The following is a 22,928-nucleotide window of genomic DNA, read 5'->3' on the forward strand; positions in this document are numbered from 1 at the left end:
TGATGGAAATGTTATAATCCAATAATACCCACGGGAGCAATGATTTGACATTTGTGAATGTGCTGTTCTGATTATATAGACCACTATCAGCAAATCACAAGAACCAGCTGTATTTCCTAGAATCATAGTCATCATGAGGCTCTTAACAGTGACTCTAACCAGTTACCAGACTAGCAGTTGCACTGTGTGTAAATTATATTAGTCACTTTTAAAATAAACGTAATTCTGAAATACTGCAAGCATTATTGAATGTAACATTTTACCTGCCCTAAGGGAGTCACTATTTTTTTTAAAAATATTTTCCTATAAGTCAGGCATGATGGCACTTGCCTATAGTCCCATCACTTGGGAGGACTGAGGCAGAAATACTGCCTTGAGTTTAGGAACTGGGTCAGGTTACACAGCAAGAGCCTGTGAACCCACCCCCTTCCAAATAACACTATTTCTCACAGCAAAACATATAATTTAAGAGTAAATAATCACCAATTATCTCCCTTACATTTTATCACTTTAGATATTTAGACATTATTCAGATAATAATTACTGCTGCTCTTTTAAACTCTCTGTTACTAAGCTGAGTCCCTATTCCTTGGGGAATGTGGGGTTGCTGATGTAGTGTGAGGTAAGTCTCACTGCCTAACTCAAGCTGTCCTTGAGTACATTACATATATAGGCCAAGCTGTCCCCAAATTCAGTCTTCTCTTAACTTCCTCGGTCCTAGATTACAGGACTGAATAATACACTACACACTAATCCTGCTGCTTTAAAACTTACTAGGGAGGCTTCCCATTAATGTGAACTGAACCATTTGCCACTTAGTTCTTGTTTAAGAAACTTAATTTAAAACAGATCAAAATTTTCCACGTATACAATTTTCTTATTTCTCCATCAAATGATAAATGTTTATTTTAGAAAGCAGAAGTTGCTGAGAATGTGATGCAGGTCTGTTAACTAAACAGGGAGACTTTATTTTAAGAGAAAGAGGCAGGGAGGGGAAAACCAGCATGCTAAGCAATACCAACAGCCACCAAAAGCAAAGGCTAGCTTCAAGTCTTCTATCTGGCATTTGTCACATTAGGGATGTGTGCTTCCTCTTCATCCTAAGGATGCTAATAATGCACAGGAGTCAGCACTACAGCACTCTCTCTGCCTGTTCTGGCTACTCTTATTGTTGTTGAATAATGCCCCTTCAATGGTCCTTCTGTATCACAGACACACACACACACACACACACACACACACACACACACACACAACCATAAAAATATACTAACATTTACATTTTTATTCTGTCTCCCTTCAGAAGCTATACTAGAAAATGAAATTGCATATTACTTAAGAATTTTAAGTTGCTCCCACTCTGACAATGTTTTGCTATTGTAAAAGTTAGATCAAATTTATCGCATAATTTCCTTTATGCTGATTGTATGATAAACAAGCAAACAATTCCCGACTGAAAACAATTCTCAAAGAGGAGACATTCAGAAAATACTGAGTACTGTCAAGATTTTGGAAGGTCTGTCTCAATGTGTGAAGGTCTGAGGGAGCAAGAAGGACTCCATTTTCAAGAGCTGAATCTGCTGGCCTGGTGTTCCTGAGTCGGGATGATTTTTGCAATGCTATATACAGAGCACTATTGTCTAATAGTAGACTAATGAAACTATACGTAAGACATCTCAACATTCCAACAATTTAATTCTATCAGTATGACCTCAAAATGGCACCTTGGTTATCAAATAACACCATGTATAAAGAGGATGTGACAGAATTATAGGCACTTCACTACAATAATGGTACATTTAAATGGAAGCTCATTGGTACACTTTGAAACACTGGCCCTTTCCTTGATTGAGAAAGTCACAATCTCTAAGGTTTGGGAACTGAAGCAGAACCGTCTTCTCTTGGGAAGAAGTTGAACAAGCTAGAGGTGGTATTAGCAAGAAACAGTCAAGAGCTATTGGTAAGCTGTCAGATACAATTCTGAGACTCAGCTAAAGGTGTGGTGGCATTTCTCATAATAAACATTCTCTCAAACTTCTATTTAAACTGCAACACTGAAAAGTCACATTGAGAAATCAACCAGACATGGAAGCAAAAACACTGCATATTCTTACTTATATGCAGAATCAAATAAAAAAGCATGATATACAGACAAAAGTAGATATCCATCAGAGGCAGGAAAGGGGAAGAAGGTCAAAGGGTACAAAGTTGCAGTCATAGAACAATTACACCCAAAGACTGAAGGCACATGGGAACTACAGGGAACAGCGCACAGCATAAAGAAACGTGCAGCACTCGGAGTTCTTGTCTCTTTTTCACAGGCACACAAACTAAGGCGGGGGGGTGGGGTGGAGTGCGGACAGGGTAACAACAACCCTGACTACAGCACTCATTTCATTATGGAAATGTCTATCAAAACATCATGCTGCACACCTTAAGGACATACCAAAAAAAATTATTTCATCCCTAAACTGCATCCAGAAATTCAAAGCATGTCAACAATACATCTAAACCAAACTTAGAAGAAATTATCTGATACACAAGATTCATATCTATAAATCTCTTAGAATCTCATTTTATAAGATTAAATTTCATTATAATTTCCCATTTTTCTCTTTATTCTGAAATATTCAAGGCACTTGTTTTAGCAGCTGTTCAAGCATAGAACATTTTTTCCTTAACAAAATAATTATTGCTGTAATAATCTGTAATTATGGTTTATAACTGCAATAATCCCAAAGAAATCAGTCATTACCATAGATCACAAGTAATCGTTAACTACTGTTAATGACCTATTTCTTAGGGATTATTGTTTTTGTAAACCATGACCATATCACCACAGATATGAGAGAGCAAGACAATATAATACAAATGAGATCATAATATAATAATAAACTTATTTTGTAACATTAAAAGCCATTAAGCATCTAAATTAAAGCACACATAACTAAAGCATATAATTTTCTTTGTTCAACATTAACTGAACTGTTGAGTCTGCACAAAAGAAATCGAATACTACTGCACACAATATACAAGCTAGAGCAATGCTGGGCATTCTTTGTAATATAGTAACAATTACTTTTGACTACATTATAGGCATCTTTAAAAGGCAGATAAATTTCATCTCGCTGACTTTTTGACTAGAAAGATGGAAAACATTTATTAAAATTTTTGCATGTGCCAGACAGACTTTTAAATATTATTATGTAAGAACTTTAAAGTATATCCAACTTTAAAAAGTTCTATTTGAATACATTAAGAACTGGCTGTTGGGGAAAGGGGATAACATTCGAAATGTAAATAAATAAAATATCCAATAAAAAAGAATTGAGTATAACTTAATACAGTATATATATATATATATATATATATATATATATATATATATTCACCACCAATAAATTATTCAATCCAGGTCTTTGAATATCTATAGTTTCAATAAAATTTCCTTCTAGAGAACGACAGGTTTTTTATTTTCTTAACCAACTCTTGCTACATTTAATGTACACACACACACACAAAATCTCCCATAGAACATGTATGGAAGTCAGAATATAATTTGCAGAAATCCTTCTCTCCTTTCTCCATTTGAATTCTTTAAATCATCAAACTTAGTGGCAAGGACCTTTATCTGCTGAGCCATATCTTCCTAACCCCACCACTTGCTACATTTTAATGTAAAGCTGATATTCATACAAACCATATGCAATATATGTACACTGCAGAGCAGGAACACTGTCACAGACACTTGACCAAGGCAGAAATCAGAATACAGAGAGCATCCTAATAATGTTCCACTTAACAAAGCAATAACTTGATTAGAAAATATTTTTGAACAGAAAAAAAATCAAGATTTGTGTGATAAAAGCTATGTCTAATTTTTAAAAAATACAAAAGCAAAATAGAAATGAAAGCCTAGAGAGTCTGAAACACAACTATAAAAGTATCAAAACAAAACAATACTAGACTCTAAAATAGAAATAATAGAAAATAAAGCAGCAATTTAAAAACTCAACCAAACTATAATTTGGTTCTCTAAAATGATCAACAAAACTAGTTGGATAAATTAAAGAAAAAAGTTTGAAAAGTTAGTATCAAAAATGAAATAAAGTGTACCACTCCAAATTCTATAGATATGATAAAACAATAATGGAATATTAGGAATAACTTTCTGCCAAACCATTTTAATACAGTACAAATTTCCATTAAAAAAAAGACAAGATTGGGCATATTCAGGGTGATATGGCCGTAGGATGCCCCACCATGCCACAGGGGCATGTGTTCTACCATATTCATAATGGCCTTGTTTGTGATAGCCAAAAGCTAGAAACAACCCAAATGTCCCACAACAGAAGAAGGATACAGAAAATGTGGTTCATTTACACAATGGAATACTACTTGGCTATTAGGAATGAGGACATCCTGAGTTTTGCAGGCAATTGGATGGAACTAGACAATATCATCCTGAGTGAGGTAACTCAGACCCAAAAGGACATGAACAGTATGTACTCACTAATAAGTGAATATTAGCCCCCCCCCAAAAAAAGGATACAATACCCAATATACAGCCCACAGAACTCAAAAAGGTCAACAAGCTGAAGGACCCAAGTGAGGATGCCTCAGTCCCACTTGGGAGGGAGAAGAAAGCAACCATAAGGGGGGAGGGAGGGATGAGGGACCTGGGAGGGGAGAGGGGGTGAGTGGGGAACATGATCTAGTATTAGGTGGGAGGAAAGGACTGAAGCCATGAGGGCCAGCAGAAAGAATGGAAACAGGCAACCTCGGGAGGTAGGAGGTTGGGGGGGCCCTCCAGAATGTACCAGAGACCTGGGAGATGAGAGATTCTCAGGACTCAAAGTGGGGAACCTTAGATGAAATGTCCTGCAGTGGGGAGAGGAAACTTGTAGAACCCACCTCCAGCAGGAAGACAGGACAACAAGAGAGGGAGGGGGTTGCCATCCCACAGTCAAAACTCTGACCCATAATTGTTTCTGTCCGAAAGAACTGCAGGGATGGAAATGGAGAGGAGCCTGAGGAAAAGAAGGTCCAGTGACAGGCCCAAAGTGGGATCCAGCTCAAGGGGAGGACCCAAGGCCTGACACTATTACTGAGGTTATGGAATGCTCACAAAAAGGGACCTATCATGACTGCCCTCTGAAAGATCCAACAAGCAGCTGAAAGAGTCAGATGCAGATATTTGCACCCAACCAATGGACAGAAGCTGCTGACCCCTGTGACTGAATTAGGGGAAAGTTGGAAGAAGCTGAGAAGGAGGGCGAACCTGTAGGAGGACCAGCAGTCTCAATTAATCTGGACCTCCAAGATCTCTCAGACACTGGACCACCAAGAAAACAGCATAAAGCAGCTGATATGAGACACCCTCCTCCAACACATATACAGCAGAGGACTGCTAAGTCTGGGTTTAGTCAGAGAAGATGTACCTACTCCTTAAGAGACTGGCGGCCCCAGGGAGGTTAGAGGTCTGGTGGGGGATGGGGACATTGTGGAGACAAGGGGGTGGAGAGGAGGTATGGGATGTGGAACAGTTGGAGGGTGGACCTGGAGGGGAATAAAATCTGGAGTTTTAAATAAATAAATAAGACAAAAAGAAAAAAATCTTAGTTTGGCTAGAATTCTATGCATTAAAGATAGAAAAAGTAAAAATGGTGGAGGGGAACTATCTGCTAATATCCTTCACAAACACTTATTACACTGTCCCAGACAAAACATGTATAAAAGAACACTTTATTAAGATCAAGTTAAAAAGTCTACACTGGAATGGAAAATTCTATTGTGGAAAGAAAAGGGTAGAGCCAGGGCTGGAGCTATACGCAGACAACACTATATGCAGGAGAGAACTGCAGCCAGTCCACACACAGCCAGAATTAATAAGTAGTCAGCAAAGTTATACAACAAACAAATCAATTCTGATTTTACAGAGAAGTAGAGCATAACTAGGAAACATTTCAATTTTACATCCTAACTAATCAGTTATACAATATCAAAATATGTAATAAAATTAGGATCATTTTTAATAACTGCACACCAAAACCACAAAGCATTACAAAGACAATGTTAAGCTCCTTAAGTGGCATACCCCACAGTATCCACTGTTCCTATCTGCAATACAGACTGAGGCAAAAAAGTAATTCCAGCAAATTACATTTAAAGTAATGGCAAGCTGATGGCCTCACCTACCAGACATACTTACTGTGAACAAGAACAAAATTAGACATTTTTCATATCACCTGACTTGAAGGCTCAACTGTAAAGCCACACTAAACAACATAAGATTGTATTGGTCTAAGAACAGATGTCTAGAACTAATGGTACAGAAGAATGGTCTGATAATCAACTTTTCTCTTAAAGGAAATTAATTTGGCAAAAATGTCATGTTAATTCAATGAAAGAAAAATGATAATTTTGTCACCAAGTGATACTAGAACCCTATAAAAAAGAAATGACAACTCACAATAGTCAAAAGATTAATCTGAAATGAATCACAGCCCTAAATATAACAGCTCAGATGATTAAACTTAGAGGGAAAAAAACCTCTGTGATGTTGCTATATAGAATTTCTTAAATACAGAAAACACAAGCCTTATGGGGGTGGGGAAAGTAGACTATCAAAGCTGAAAACTTTAGGTCTTAGTAGAGCGTGGTAAAGCATGTCTTTGGTCCCAGAACTAGGGACACAGAGGGAGGTGGAGCTCTGTGAGTTCCAAGCCAGCCTGGTCTACAGGGCAAGCTTCAGGACAGCCAGAGCTGCACAAAGAAACTTCCAAAAACAAAACAAAACAAAGAAAGAAAAGAAAACTTTAGATCTTTAAAAAAAATAGTAAGAAGACAAAGTACAGACTGAGAAAAGTACTTTCCCAAAATACAAATAAAAGAAGACTTTGTACAAAACACAAGGCATTCCTATAATCCCACAATGAGAACACATATAAAAGCCAATTGCCCAATTTTAAAATGGGCAAAAGATATATGAATGGTTTAAAAGGGCACTTGAAAGATGTCAGAAATAATTAACCAGTAGGTGCAAATCAATTACAGTGACACTGGGACACATCTAGAAACCCAGCAGATTAGCAAAATTCAAAAGAAGCAAAGACCCAAGAGTAGGTGGTTCAAAAAGACTTCTCTCTCTCCCCTCAAATCAAACAACAGAAGAGGTGTCCAAACCAAGATATATATATATGTGTATATACACACACGCACACACACACACACACACACACACACATACATACAAATTGTAATAAGGAAACACAGGAAGCATGAAAAAGCAAAGCAACATGATTTCTTGAAGAGATTATAGTTCCTCTACTACTGAAATCAAGATACTGAAAAAAGGTAGAATGTCAGTGAACATGTCAAAGATGCTCTGATAAAAATGATCAGCGACTTAGGAAAGAACACAAGCAAGCAGACAAAGGCAGCTCTGGACCTGAAAGGAAAGGGCAGCAGATAGATTAAAAAATCAACAGTATATATACATCAGTCAGTCACATGGAAGAAAAAGAACCAGCAAGGAAACCACCTAGATTATAAAAGGAGAAAAGCAAACAGGAACATAAATTAAAAAAACAAATAGGAAATAAAATAAGGAAACAAAATAAGGAAATAAGGAAATAAGAAAAAAAAACTCAATGGATTAGGAACAACAAGGCAGGTCACCCAATAAAGGTACCCGCCACTGAGCCTGGAGGGCTGCAGATGGAAGGAAAGAAATCCTACAAGTTGTCCTCTGATCCCTTTGTAAGAGCTGTGGCCTAAGTGTATGAACATATATACACATACACAAACACACTGAATAAGCTTTAGAATGCAATAAAAAAATTAAAACTCAGTGAATGAAATAAAAGTAAAAAAAAAAAAATAGCAAAAAAACTTGATCAAGTAGAGAAAAGTTATTGGGGCTAGAGGTCAGGGGTGATATGACACCAGACCACAAGATCCCAGAACTCTGGGATAATCAAGAAATCATCTTGCCAGGTAGAACTGGCACATACCTTTAATCCCAGCACTTGGGAGTAAGAGGCAGGCAGATCTCTGGGTTTGAGGCCAGGTTAATCTACTGACTGAGTTCCAGGACAGCCAGGACTACACAAAGAAACCCTGTCTCGAAAAACAAACAAAGACAAAAGAGATCAAATCTTAGAAGCCACAGAATAGAAGAAACTGAAACAAATGCTAAAGGTAAAGAATCCAACTAGTACAGAAAACTTACCAAATTTAGAGAAAGAAAATACACATCCAAATACAAGGGGCACTGAGAACTGCAAATAGACATGGGCAGAAAAGAATCACTTCAAATAAACATGATGGAGAAAATGTTGAAAATAAAAGTAATGGAACAGAATGAGATGATGTAAAGGGATGAGCCAACTCACCTCTATAGGTGTGCTACCTAACAGTAGGGAGGCTCCTGGGACTCGGCTGCCTGCAAGTCAGGCAAAGAAGAGAAACACGGCAGTTTTCATCACTGGTACTAGAACAGGCTTTTCCATGATGTACTTGTCTCTGAGTCAGCCCTCCTCCTATACTTATTTGTACTCCTGTAAATAACCCTAATGAACTTATCAGTTTGCCAAGTTGGAATTGTTTGGGCTGTTCTTGGTTTCCTATCCGTGATAACTAAGTATTTGTTCATGTCTCCTCAGGTAAAGTCACACAACAGGAAGAAACATCAGATGCCTGTGAGTAATAACCTTAAATGTAAATGGCCTAAACTTACTAATAAAAGATGCAGACTACCTGAGTTAATAAATCAGATCCAACTATCTGTGTGTCCAAGAAACATGCCTCAATAGTGAAGACACCAACAGACTCAAATATGGAAAGCAATATACAAGCAAATGAAAGCTAAAACAAACTGGCAAATTTATTCCAAAAGCTGATAAAGTAGACTCTAAGCTAGAAGAAACTGATACATTCTAATAAAGAGAATGATTCACCAAAAAGCTGTAACAACTGTAAATATATATGCAAAAAATATTGCGACTCCCAATTTCATAAAATAAACACCAATGAACATAAAAGTTCAAATCAGTAATTCTCAGAGTTAAAATACAATGATTATCAAATGAACTTAACAGATATACACATAACATTCCATTTAAAAGATACAAAACATATATGCCCAGTAGCTGATGGAACCGTGTCTAAAATAGATCCCCTTTCTAGGGCATAAAACAAGTCTTAAAAATTCAAAGGATCAAAATAATTTCTTATGAAATTGTAGGGGGTGATTCTGATGCTTTGATGGGAAATCAGCATGTGAACACTGAAGGTCCTGCTCCTCAATTGGTTCTTGATCATTAAATAAAGATGTCAGTGGCTAGTGGCTGAACGGAAGAGGCAGGACTTCCAGGTTCCTGTAGTCAGGCTAGGAGACACAGGAGGAGGAAAGGGAATTTGACATGCTTCAGAGGGAGAGAGAGCTGCCCCAAGCCATGTGAGATCTCCAGTGGAGCAGCCATTGGCCACTTCCCTGACTGGGCCTGGGGTAGCAGGCCTTAGATTAAAAACACAACTGAGCTGAGGTCAGATTTAGGCTGCTGAGCAACTAGACGGTAACCAGGAAACTAAGTTGAGAGCAGACTTAGTGTTGAGCAAGGAATAAAGGGAAGAGCATGCTAGCCACATGAGGCTTAGAAGAGCCCAGTCACTGAGCTAAGCCATAAAGCAGGTTAAAAATGAGTGTGTGTGTGTGTGTGTGTGTGTGTGTGTGTGTGTGTGTGTGTTCTGTCCACCGATCCGAGGGAGCCAGGGTGGTGGCTGGTAGCATAGTCTGTCAGGAACTTAAAGCAGGGTAGTAGAAACTACACACTACTTAAAATATCAGGTCATAGTGCAATAAAACTAGAAACCAGTAAGAAAAAGCACAAAAATAACACAATATCCAGAGATGACTAAATAATAACTCCTAAATAATCACTGAGCTATGAAAGAAGAAACTTTCAGATTTCTTAGAATAAAAAAGTGAAAGCATGCATTGCCAGAACCTTTGGAACACAGGAAAGGCAATTCCTAATTTAAAAAAATCCACAGCTGTCAGGGTTTACAGAAATAAATCAGAAACTTTTCCAATGTACAACCTAATGACATATCACAAAGTCCTAGAAAAGAAGACAACTCCCAGACCACAGTAGTAAACAGGAAAAAAATTAATAAAACTACCACCACTAAAAGAAATCAGAATCCACAATAGAGTTGCTTCTTTTAAACAAGACTGGCAAACCTTTAGCTAACAAGCACAAAGAGAAAGATACAGATTAATAAAGATGAAAAAGGAACAAATTTTAAAATCTTATTCCAACACACTGGAAAATCTAAAATAAATAAATTTCTAGACATATAAGATCTCTGAAAATTCAATCAGGAGGAAATAAAGAATGTAAGCAGATTCCTAACATCAATGAGATTGAGGCAATAATCAAAAGATTTACAACCAAAACAAAACAAACAAACAAACAAACAAAAAAATCCAAAACCCTAGAACCAGATGAATCCCCAATGAGTTCTATCTACAGGTTAAAGAAGGACTAATACTAATGTTCCTCAGACTCTCCCATAAAACAGAAAGGCACAGGCATTTAAGGAGATGGTTCAGTTGGTAAAATGACAGCCATGAAAGCATGAGGGGCTGGATTTCAATCCACAGCACCATGTGGAAGGTGGGCATTGTAGCACATACCTGTGATCTCACTGCAAGGAGCAGTCGGTAGGTGACAGAGCTCCATGTTCAGTGAGTGATCCTGTCTCAAAAATAAAGTGGAAGGGCTGGAGAAATGGCACAGAGGTTTAAGAGCACTGGCTGTGCTTCCAGAGGACCTGAGACTGATTCCAAATTCTCAAATGGTGGCTAAAAACTGTCTGTAACTCCACTTCCAGGGGATTGATGTCCTCTTCTGGTTTCTGCATGTGATGCACAGACATACATATAGGCAAGACACTCACACATATAAAATAATAAAACAAAAAAATTTTAAAGGGAGAATGGTTGAGAAAGACAAGACACTCCATATCAATATCTGACATCCAGGCACATATGGACTTGCACAAACACACATAGGTACACACACTCACATATACTACATATATACACAAGAAAATAGAAAGGGAAGGAACATTACCAAAGTCACTCAATAAAGCCGGCATTAGCCTATCTGCAAGATCAGATGAATTCAAAAGAAAAGAAAACCAAAGACCTTAATAAATACAACAAAATTGTCAATAGAATTCTTACAAGCCAAATTAAAAACATATTAAAGAGATTATACAGCAAATAAGCCCCAATCATTCAAAGATGGAAGACTATTAAACACGAAACCCAAGGACAACTTCCTCTCAAATGTGGAACAAGACAAGGTTACCTATTCCACACTCTTTTTCAATAGTCCCTAAAATGTTACCTGAAGATTCGAAAAGAATACAAATAGGGAAAGTCGTCAAGTATTCTTATTTAGAGATGGTATAATCTTTACAAGTCCCTGAAGACTACTCAGATTTGATAAAGCCTTTCAACAAGATGCAAAATACAAAGTCAACATCCGATAATTAGAAGCTTTTTTGATATAATACTTTATTATTCTATAATATTTTATTATTACATTGATCATATTATCCATTACTATCTCTGTCAACTCCCCTTGTATCATTCTACTTTCTACCTGCATGTCTCACATTTTTTTTCCTTTCTTTCTTTCTTTCTTTTTTTATTGGATGTTTTATTTACATTTCATATGTTGTCCCCTTACCCCATCCCCCACCCACCCAGGAACCCCCTATCCCCTCACCCCTCCTCCTTCTTCTCTGAGGATGTAACCCCTACCTACCCCCCCACTCCCACCTCCCCACCCTCAAAATTCCCACCCCCTGGGGCGTCCAGCCTTCACTAAGTCAAGGATCTCTTCTTCCACCTATGCCCAGCAGGGCCCTCCACTCTTACGTATTCAGCTGAAGCCCTGGATCCCTCCCTAAGTGCTCCCAGGCTGGTGGTTTAGACCCTGGGAGCTGTGGTTGGTTGGTATTGTTGCTCTCCTCATGGGGCCACAAACCCTTTCAGCTCCAATGGCCTTCACTCTGACTCCTCCATTGAGAACCCCATTATCAGTTCAATGGCTAATTGTGAGCATCTGCCTCTGACTATGTCAGACTTTTGCAGACCTCTGAGGAGACATCCATATCAGGCTCTTATCAGCATGCACTTCCTGACTTCCACATCAGCATCTACCTTTGGTGACTGCACATGAGATGGATACTCAGGTGCTTTTTTTTTTTTTTTTTTTTTAAACAAAATGATGCACTTGCTGAGGGAAAAATCAGTTTAAAAACTCCCATTCATGAAAGCTTTAAATAAATAAAACCTAATAATAACCTTAACCAAGGAGGGCAAACACAATTACAGTAAACACTTTAAAACACAGAAAGGAGAAACTACAGTTAGCACCTAGCTCATGAGTTGGTATCATCAGTTTTATGAAAACAGCTTCGTCACTAAAGTGACTTACAGAAACAGTGTAAAACAACCAAATTTCAGAGACAGTCTTCAAATAACTAGAAAAAAAATCTAAAATTCATAAGGAAGCAAAAAGACTACATGGCTACATGGCTAGGGCGTCATGTAGCAAAAAGAGCCCTGGGATGGTAACGAAGTGTTTAACCTCAGGTTTGCTACAGAGCCACACTAACTAAAATAGAATTGCAAGGGTGCAAGAACAAGACATGGAAACCAGTGGGACAGAAGACCTAGAAACACACAAAGTACACTCCTGATTTCTGACAATCATGTTAGAAACATGCATTAGAGACAACAGCCTATTAAGTAAACAGTGCTGGAAATCCTGGATTTCTTTATGTATAAGAATGAGATCTGACCCAGGTATCTCACTGTGTACATACAAAATTAACCTCAGAATGGACCAAAGAAGTTTCTGCGAGACTAGAAACTGAAACTGCTGGAGGAAAATACATGCAAAGGATTCAGGACACAGGTACATGCAAGAACTTTCTGAAAAGGACTCCGTAGCGGGAATAATCTTAAGACATGTCATATGAAAATACATGAAATTAAAAGAATTCTGAGGGCATCGGAAATAGTCAGCATGACTACACAGGAAAAATATTTGAAAAAAACATGTTGAACAAAGATGTAATTTCTAGAATACAAAAAGAGCTACAAAAACTAAACACTAAAAAAATATTATTCTGCCAAACAATTCTGGCATGGGCAGATGAACTGTCATATAATTGTCAAAAAGAAAAGCACAAATGGCGAGTAAACATATGAGGAAGCACACTACCCTTGCAGTTAGGGAAATGTAAAATTGCTCTGAGAAGCCCTTGACCAGTTTTAGAATGACTAGGATGGAGACAACAACTGATAACATGAATGGGAAAGGAACACGCTTTTGCTGCTGTTGGGGAGTAAACTTGTGCAACCAATACAGAAATGAGAATAGTCCTTGAAAATAAGAACAGAACTACATACACGTGACCCAAACATAGCACTCATGGATCTATCTATTCCTGAGGGACCACAGTGGGACTTGTGCTTCCATGTCTAGTGCTATGTTCATTGCCATGGATAGGAAATGCCACCAGCCTAGATGCCCATCAGCAAATGAACACATAAAGAAAACAGGGTACAAATATACAATGGCATCTTGTCTAGCCATAAAGAAATAAGAAATCACCACATTTGGTAGAAATGGACAGAACTGGAAATCATTATTTTAAGAGACTCCAAAACGCATATATTGCTTGTTTTGTCCCATACCCAGACTGTAGATTTAAAATTATATGTAACATATGAGTATAGTATAAAAGGGTATATTTATATCTGTGGGTGTTGTATATGTCACAAAACTAGACACAGGGTCATAAAAAGTGAGGAAGGAGGAAAGGAAGAAATGGAAGACATGAGACACAGAAACAGGAGTGCCACTCTGGAGTGAAGAAGGGAGCAGAGAGAGCAGAGGAGCGGAGGGCCCATGGGGAAGGAAACGAATGAGAACAAAGTATAGCAAAGCAGCCCTTTGGGTGTGCAGGGAAGCCCACTGTTCTGTATACTACCTAACAAATAATAAAAGCTATGAACAATTCATCCTTATACTGCATTTTAGAAACCTGAAGAAAAAATTTCCTGCTATTTATCTGAAAGTATCTAAAGGAATGCAAAAGTATACTCTCCCTTAGTAAGATTAAAGATGAGATAATAAGGATAAAAATGTAAAAGCCATGGTGAAGACTAATACATAAATAAAAATAAAATCTGGTTAGGCTTCTTTTACAGGCTGACTTTAGCAAAGTGTCCAGTCTACTAATGAAAAGAAGGAAAAAACATTACTTCAAAGCCAATGACATCACACTGTCTGCTTGAGGATCATTAACAGCTGTTGCTCCTGAGTCCATGCTGAGTTGTTACCTGTGTGTCCCATAAAAATATTAATGGTCAATAGTCAAGTCACCAAAATACCAAACGGATTAATACAATCAGTGGTTTAAAAGGGACTAGACAGACAATGGGAGAAAGAAAATTAGTTTACCTCAAGACAGACTGGTCTCAAACTTAGAGACCATCCTGTCTCTGTTCCATAGTGCTGGGATTAAAGGCATCACCACCATGCCTGGCCTACTGCAGGCTTCTGACAGTGACTAAGGGCTCTACTCACTGTGGCACACTGCTCACAACTGTGGAACACACACTGACCTTCTTGAATCGCCATATCAACAGCTAGCCCCGAAGCAGAATGCAGAAGCTTTTGATAGTTCTGTGCATTTTGGTCAAACAGCTGTACAAGAAGAGTGCATGTCTTTTCATATTCACATCTGCTGACTGTACACAGCTGCTCCAGCTGCTGGAACACGGTAGCAGTGTCATCCAGGGGGTCTTCTAAGTTATCTCTGAAATATGAAAGACATCTGCTTACAATGTGCTACATCTCAATCACAACACAGAAACTTTGCAATGTAAAAATGCTATGATGAACCAAGAAATAAATGAAGAATGAATTTGGAAGATATAAAATCCCATATATGAAGCTGACATGATTTTGCACATAGAAATTTACACACACACACACACACAGAAAAAGCTACTAGAACTAAAATGTAAATTTACTGAAGTCACAGCAAACTAGCTCAAAATACAAACCTGCTGCCCTACAAAGAAAGTGAAAGTGGAATATTAAACAACAGTGTCACATGATTTAAATAGCATGGTAAGTAGGGCGAGGGTTCCTGCCTTAACTCAAACACTCTGGAAGTAAGGAAAGAAGGCTCAGGAGGTGAAGCCTAGCCTCAGTTACAAGTAAATTTAAAGGCTACCTTGGAGCCCATGAGACACTGTCTCAAAAGTAAATATGTAAAAATAAATAAACATATAATACAAAGGCACTAACTAAATCTAACTAAATATTCTCAAAATCTAAAAGCTGCAATTATAAAGTACCATAAAAGGAAACTACAGAGCTAGACAAACGAAAGGGCAGATACACCATGTGCTCTGACCAGAAGACCCGACACTGCTCCAAGTGTCAGTTCCTCTCCCAGATTAACAGATGATTTTCAGTAAAACTCCAACAAAGCAGGCATTTCCTTGTAGAAATTCCAAGACTGGGCCAGAGAGCTCAGCCAGCACAGTGCTGACAAACCCAAAGGACCTGACCTTGATCCCTAGAACTTTTTAAGTAAAAGTGGAAGGACAGACACCCCATAAAATGTCCTCTGACCTGCACACAGGTGCTAGGCATGTACTCTCCTCCATACAATAATTGATTTTTAAATAAAATAAGAGCCTGCAAAACTAATGCTAAGTTTTACATGGAGAAAAAAAATAAAGTACAATCACCAAGATAATTCTGAATAATGAAACCAAGTTGGAAGACTCACTATCAGGTTTCAACATTTATTTTATGTATAGTAACTAAAACAGGGCACAGATGGAAAGATATGTGGACTAGTAAGAATAGGGTTTCAATGGAACCATATACACGGGGTGGGTTAAATGTAACAACAATGTGAATGAAATTCAATTAGAAGGGACAATCTGTATCCATAAATGGTAGCTAAGTGGTAATTCAAGACAAAGGAGATGAGGACAAGCAGACCCTAGACTTAACATGATACAAAAAGATAAATATATACATATTACACATGCAACAGAATTACAAACTTGGGGTTTTAGTTGTTCAATTTTTCTCTCCTGAGACAGAATCTTCCTGAGTAACCTAGGCTGGCCTTCCATGTATTATTACACAGAGCTTGTGACTCTCCAGCCTCAGCATGCCAAGAGCTGGGAGTACAGATGGGTGTATTCACACTCAGAACAAAAATTAACTTCAAACAGATCACACACTCAAGTGTAAATCTTAAAACTATAGTGAGTAAAGAAAAGCTCTGACTTGGAATGAGGTAAACTTCCTTATATACAGCAGCAAACATGCATAGAACAAAAACAGTAAGCGGGAGCTCATCCAGTGTAACTTAAAGACTATATAAGTCTCTCAGACTTGGGAACAGAATACATAAACTTCTAAAATCTTAATCTAAAGAAATAACCCAGTTTTTAAAAGGGGTTGGCAACAGATTTTTTAACATTACTTTTATTTTCTTTTATGTATATGAGAGCTTTGCCTGTGTGTGTCTGTGTACCACATGTATGCCTAATTGCCCACGGACACCAGAAGAGTGCTTCAGATTTCCTGGAGTTACAGACAGACAGCTGTGAGTCGCCATGTGGCTGCGAACCATGAGGAATGGAACCTGGATCCTCTGAAAAAGAAGCCAGTGCTCTTAGTCACTTGGCTATTTCTTTAGCCCTATGGCAGAAACAGATTTGACAGACACTTGGCCAAAGAATAACTGCAGACAGCAGATAAGCACATGAAACAACGTTCACTATTGTGAATGTCATGGTGCGCTGATGGAGTGCAAATTAAAACCACAATGAGATGCGACTGCACATCTACTAGACTTACTATAAAACTAAAAAGACCATCCACAGCCAGCAATTAGGTCCAGAGCAGATCAAACTTAGGTATTCATATAACGGTGTAAGAGCAGATGTTACAGACACTTTGGAAAATAGTTTGGCAGCTTTTTATAAAGAAAATATATACTTACCATGCCACCAGGAAACCCATATATAGGTATTTTAAACAGAAAAATGGAAACTTGCAATCATATAAAATTGTGCACATCAATGATGTCAGCAGTTTAATCCCATTGCTAAAAAAGTGAACAAGCCAAATGTCATAAACAGTAAGTGGGTGCACGGATACAGTCACAGATGGGATTCTACCCTGCAGTGAAAAGGAAGGAACCCCTGAGACAACACGGAGGGATTCCAAACGCATATGCCAAAGGAAAGGCACTAGACTTCAAAAGCTAAATACTGATGGTTCCATCTGTACAATACCCTAGAATTGGCAAAAATTGTAGGGAAATAAAAAGGTTAGTCATTGTCAGAGCTGTGTATCTCTGGGTGACGGGACTACGGTAACGATGCCCAGTACCACGAGAGCGGTGGTGGATATACAGCTGGACAGACACCTCAGAGCTTACAAACTGTTCACCAGCGACAGTGAACCGTAACACTTTACTTCAATCTTTAAAAATTCCAAGATGAGACAGATAAAAATAAAACATTTAATATTTCAATACCTCACAACAATGGCAACAGAGTCCAATCGGGATGTGATAAAGGCCTTTGTGATTTCAGGTGCATACGTGTCTAACAAGTGGGGTTCAGCTGACTTCACAAAAGGAACAGATGCTACCATCCTCTGCCACAGAGTTAATAAGTAATGAACACTGTTGGGGGCAAACTCCCAATGCTACAAAGAAACACAGCAAATGTTATTTAAAATGGCATTATAGCATTCTAGACTAAAAATCACAGAGCAAAGTGACTACAGATAAAATTAACTGGGTTGGTTGTTGTTGTTGTTCTTATTGTTCTTGTTTATTTTTTTGTCTTAAAACAAGGGCTTCATGTAGCCTAGGCTAGCCTTGAATTCATTATGTATCTAAAAAGGACCTTTACTTTTGATTCTCCTGTTTCCACATCCTGAATGCTGCTATGACAGACATGCACTACCATACCCAGTACACTCTGCCGGGACAGAACCTGGAGCCCTGAGGCTGTCAGGTAAGCATTCTTTCAACTAAACCACATCTCCAGCACTGATAAAATTAACTTTTATTGATGACGAATCTCAGTTAAATTAGCAAATTTTATAAATCCAAGAAGTATTAAAAAACTAACGTCTCACCGGGCAGTGGTGGCGCATGCCTTTAATCCCAGTACTTGGGAGGCAGAGGCAGGTGGATTTCCGAGTTCGAGGCCAGCCTGGTCTACAGAGTGAGTTCCAGGACAGCCAGGGCTACACAGAGAAACCCTGTCTCGAAAAAACAACCAACCAACCAACCAAACAAACAAAAAAAACCCCTAACATCTTTCACTATGCCACCTACCTTAAATGACTACTAAAATGTTTCCACATTTCCTTAAAATCTATAACACAAATACTTAGCAAGAGCTGATACCAAATGGGAACAAGGCTTCCCATCAACTTCCAAAGAAAATTTTCCCATAATACAATTTATAAAAGCATTCATTTCTTTCTTTATATAGATTTGATTACAGATTCTCATCACTCATTAATTACTAGAAATTTAAACAGAATATAAATTTTTATTATTTTATGTGTTGCAATTACTATTTTACCTAAAAACTTTGTAAAGAATAATAATTCTCTAAGTACTCAAGTATTTATAAAAAGAAAACACCTCCACCAAATCTTTACCAAGAAATTGTTTTTAAATGATGGTTTAACCTAGATTATACATTTATACTTACCTGAAGGCTAGTAATAGTAAAATTAGCAATCAATCCAATAACTTCTGCATACTCCTTCACCAAAACTAATTCTCCCAGCTGATAGTTTGTCTTTAAACGTGCCAAAAATCGACAAAATTCATGATAATTACCAGGATCAGACAGGCCCTAAATTAAAATACAAAAGAAAAGACTTTTAAAAGAAACTGATGAAAATCCCCAAATATTCTTGTTAAGTCCCCTGGTCTTCACGGGCACCTACTGTGTGGCAGATGGGTAGGTAACAGAACAGTATCAAAATGGGTGCATCTGCTAAGTTCAGTAGCACTGTCAATTACAGTAAGGAATCTAAAGTAGACAGACGCAGCATCGCACCAAAATGACAAAGATATGTTTGGGAACTTATTACAAAAAAAGCCTGTGTGTGTGTGTGCATGTGTGTGTGTACATTACACAAGTGCACAAGCAAAAAATCACAGAAAAATATTTGAACTCCACTACTTGTGTTCTGTAGTCCCAAGTGAATGTCCTGTTTCTAAATGACAAGGCATTCAAATAAATTACTGCAGTGAAGGAAACAGCATGTAGGTGGCAGGTGACTTTTAGAAGAAAACTTAAAAAGGAACAGACCAAGAAAGACCTTTCTAGAGTGGCTAGAATACCAAACATATGTTATCCTGATATTTAAACACTTGGCAGAATAGCTGGCATATGACCACATTTTTAAATGAACTGGTTGAATACTAATACTTAAAGAATCTAAAGAAATTTACTAATGGGGGCTCTAAGAAAAAAATAATATGTATTATCTAGGACAAATTCTAAAAGTATATCTTAGAACAGGTCTTTTCATACTCAATTGCGATTCTAAAATACCAGACTGACTTTTACACTGGCCAAGTAGCTTTGACAACACAGCTCATGATAGTAAGTTACACAAATAACTTGTGATTTTAAGGTAAACCCCATCTATGAGCAAAATGAGTGAACAGGAGACCTGAACACTGAAAATGTACACAAAGGTATACATTGCAAGATATTCCACCTAAGAACTCCTGGGGTGTAGAGAATGTGGTCGGGGGTATTTATTTGGCTTGCACATAATCAAGATATATTACATATACACATGAAATTGTTCAAGTAAACAAAAAATAATGTAAAAACTTTAAATGAAAAAAAACTCTTCAATCACCAGAAAAACAAACAACAATAACAAAACCCAAAAACCCAAATACCTTTGCAGAGTGATAATACTTCATCTCCATACAAAGATAACTGATGGCCCCAAATGCCAGCAACTGAGACGCACAGAGACAGCTCTTTAGCCTGCCATGTGTATGTTTACAGTCCATGGCTCAACTACAAATGTTTTAAGCCAGAAACAAACTAACTGAAGGTGTTATGATTCTCGTTAGACAGTCTGCACCTCTCATGAATGTCTCTGGATGTGTGTTCTGACACCAAGCGCTGGAGCTAACAGTCTACTTCTAAAGCTACAAGCCAGGTGTCCACAAGAGGGCAAAAGACACTATTTCAAAATTTAAAGTGATGTATTTCAATATTAACAATTAAGCTTAAATTGTCTCCTACTTCAAAAAGCAGATACACTCCTCAATCACCTCAGCAGTTTAATAAGTACAAGCAAGGACATAAAGTACAATGATAAAAGACTGAAGGGTAACACAACACATGACTTCTATTCATATTCACCTGAAACAAAGACAAACAAAAAAGTGAGAAGAAATACCAAATCTACATTGAAATACTCTCATTAAAAAAAAAATAAGTATAGCAAATGAGACCTCAGAAAGATGAATATACTAAATTTTTTCCCAAAACATAATGTATTAAAAAATTTATTATGTACCAATGAGCAGAAATATAATTTCTATATGCTAAATAATAAGTTATTTCATAAATACCTGGGGGTTTTCAAGTATCCTTTTTACTCCTTTAATTAAGTTACCAAGATACTTGGCACGCTCAGGACTGCTAAATAAGGATCTCCTTGTAGAAGCAAACTGAACTAAGCATGAAAGTGCCTGGAAAACAACATAATTATTTTATTTTAATTTTAAAAGTGGCTATGTCCACTACCACCATCCACAAGCCTCTGCCCCATACTAAAACAGCACTTGAAGATGTTCTTCGGCTGTTTTTAAAATCGCCCCTCATCCTCCTCTGCTGGAGACTTCATTTTTCTACCTGGCTTTCAAAACTTCGACATTTTTGTTTTCATTTTTGATCTGCATTTTACAAAGGAAGGGGCCTCAAGAGCTGTGGAGATGGCTCAGTGGGTAATGACACCTACAGGAACATCTGAACACAAATCTAGACATACCCACAGACGCCTGGAATGTCAGTGGTGTGTTACAGATAGGCAGACAGCCATTCTGGTCAAAGGAAGAAGGGAGCTTCAGAGAGATACTGTCCCAAGAAACTAAGATTAACAGCTATAGAGAAAGTGTAAGCATACACACACACACACACACACACACACACACACACCCCAACCACATACACACGAAAGACCAAAGGATATTTTAAGGAGAAAAAAGGAGGGTCTCATTGTAACATTCTCATGATGGGGGGGGTGCGCGTCACTGTGTTCTTATTTGTACCCTATCTGCCTTCTCCCTCTTGCTGAATCCCTTTGTTCTTCCTGACTGTGAGACATGTATTCTATAAGTTCTCTATGCCAAATCTGTCAAAGCAGGCATTAGACAGGGATATATTCAGGTGCCCAGCTGCTTAAGATACCCATTCTGTCTATGAACCAATGAACTAGGTGTCAGAAACAAATCTTAAGTTACAGAGTAGTGTAAATGATGTATTATGGACACTAAAAATGAGAAACAATCCTTAACTGAATCAGGCATATAACAAATATATTTGGCCATGAAGTACTTATTCTATGCCATTCAGAAGTATCTTACAAGGGAGTTTGGAAAATGCTGCTGAAGAGTTAGTAACTCTTTGAAGGTCCCATTTCTGACCTAGTTCTCTCCCTAGATTTCCAGGCCATGTCAACTGCCTAGGTTCCTAACTCCAACAGCACTCTGTCCTCATATAAAGACAAACTGATTTCTGTTTGTTTAATCTGAGTTCGTAGATTTACTTGCCAACTAAAATTACCACTAGCTGCCAATGTTAAAATACTTCTATTAGGAGATTTCATACAAAACGTCTGGATCTTGCGGATAAGGATACGAATGAGAACAAACATGGGGATCTTTCTGTTTGGAGCATACTCCAGTTTCTGACTTCCTTTACTGTTAAAAACAAAAACTATCCTCCTTAAACAACTCTAATGCACAGGACTAGGAATCATCAGTATATTCAAAGCAAAACACCAGTGCATAATTTGGTGGATAAAAAGGCCTGAGCTTTAATCTCAATCCCAACATCTACTCTGTTGCCCTGGGGAAACTCAATTAGACACTTGGGTCTGTTTTCTGTTCAGGTCAATCTACTGAGGAAAGTGTTATTAACCTCGCAAGGTCACTGTGAGCATGAAGCAAGATAAGCACCACATGACAGGACATCAGGCTAGTTATCTCAAAGCAGACATTCTCTTCTGCATTTTTTAAATCATGAGTATAATTTTGCTTTATGCTAAAACATAATCATATGACTTCATGATTTTTAAACAACTAAAAGCAATTTCCTGGTTGAAAGACAAAAAGATAAGGCACAATCTCAGATACGCACCCAACAAAACTCAGATTAAAACCTTGAACTCTCGACTCAAGAACAGACTGGTTGGGTTAGGGATGCAGCTCAATAGTAGAGTAATACAAGTCTTCCTTTTAAGCGACATTTAAACACTTTAAATCTGGAACACTTTTCCAGAGACATAATTCTCCAATTTCTAGTAGCTTAAATATTAAACAACACTTTTTCCAACATTGCTAGATCTTAAAGATTTAAAGATCTTAAAGATTTAAAGATCTTAAAGACAAAGATGATGCTCACAGTCTCAAACTTCTGTGTAACAAAGAAACTGTTTAAAACTTGAGTATGCAAGAGTGATGAGCACCAACCGAGTGAGTGGTCACCTTTGTCTGTCTCTGAGATT

The 22,928-nt window shown here is 37.8% G+C and overlaps 1 protein-coding gene across 2 annotated transcripts in view; it reads right to left on the bottom strand.

Annotated features, from left to right (window-relative positions):
* Ranbp17 (RAN binding protein 17) overlaps positions 1-22,928 on the bottom strand; it is a 286,889-nt gene that overhangs the window by 230,507 nt on the left and 33,454 nt on the right. For both annotated transcript variants that reach the window (XM_028756444.1, XM_028756443.1), the window contains exons 9-12: positions 20,773-20,892; positions 18,872-19,018; positions 17,674-17,846; positions 14,720-14,913 (exon numbers count right to left, since the gene is read on the bottom strand). In XM_028756444.1, coding sequence (XP_028612277.1) covers positions 14,720-14,913; positions 17,674-17,846; positions 18,872-19,018; positions 20,773-20,892 — 634 coding nt within the window. The remainder of the gene's footprint in view (positions 1-14,719; positions 14,914-17,673; positions 17,847-18,871; positions 19,019-20,772; positions 20,893-22,928) is intronic.

This window comes from Grammomys surdaster, unplaced genomic scaffold (assembly GCF_004785775.1).
Source record: "Grammomys surdaster isolate TR1022 unplaced genomic scaffold, NIH_TR_1.0 126121, whole genome shotgun sequence".
NCBI classification, from domain to species: domain Eukaryota; kingdom Metazoa; phylum Chordata; class Mammalia; order Rodentia; family Muridae; genus Grammomys; species Grammomys surdaster.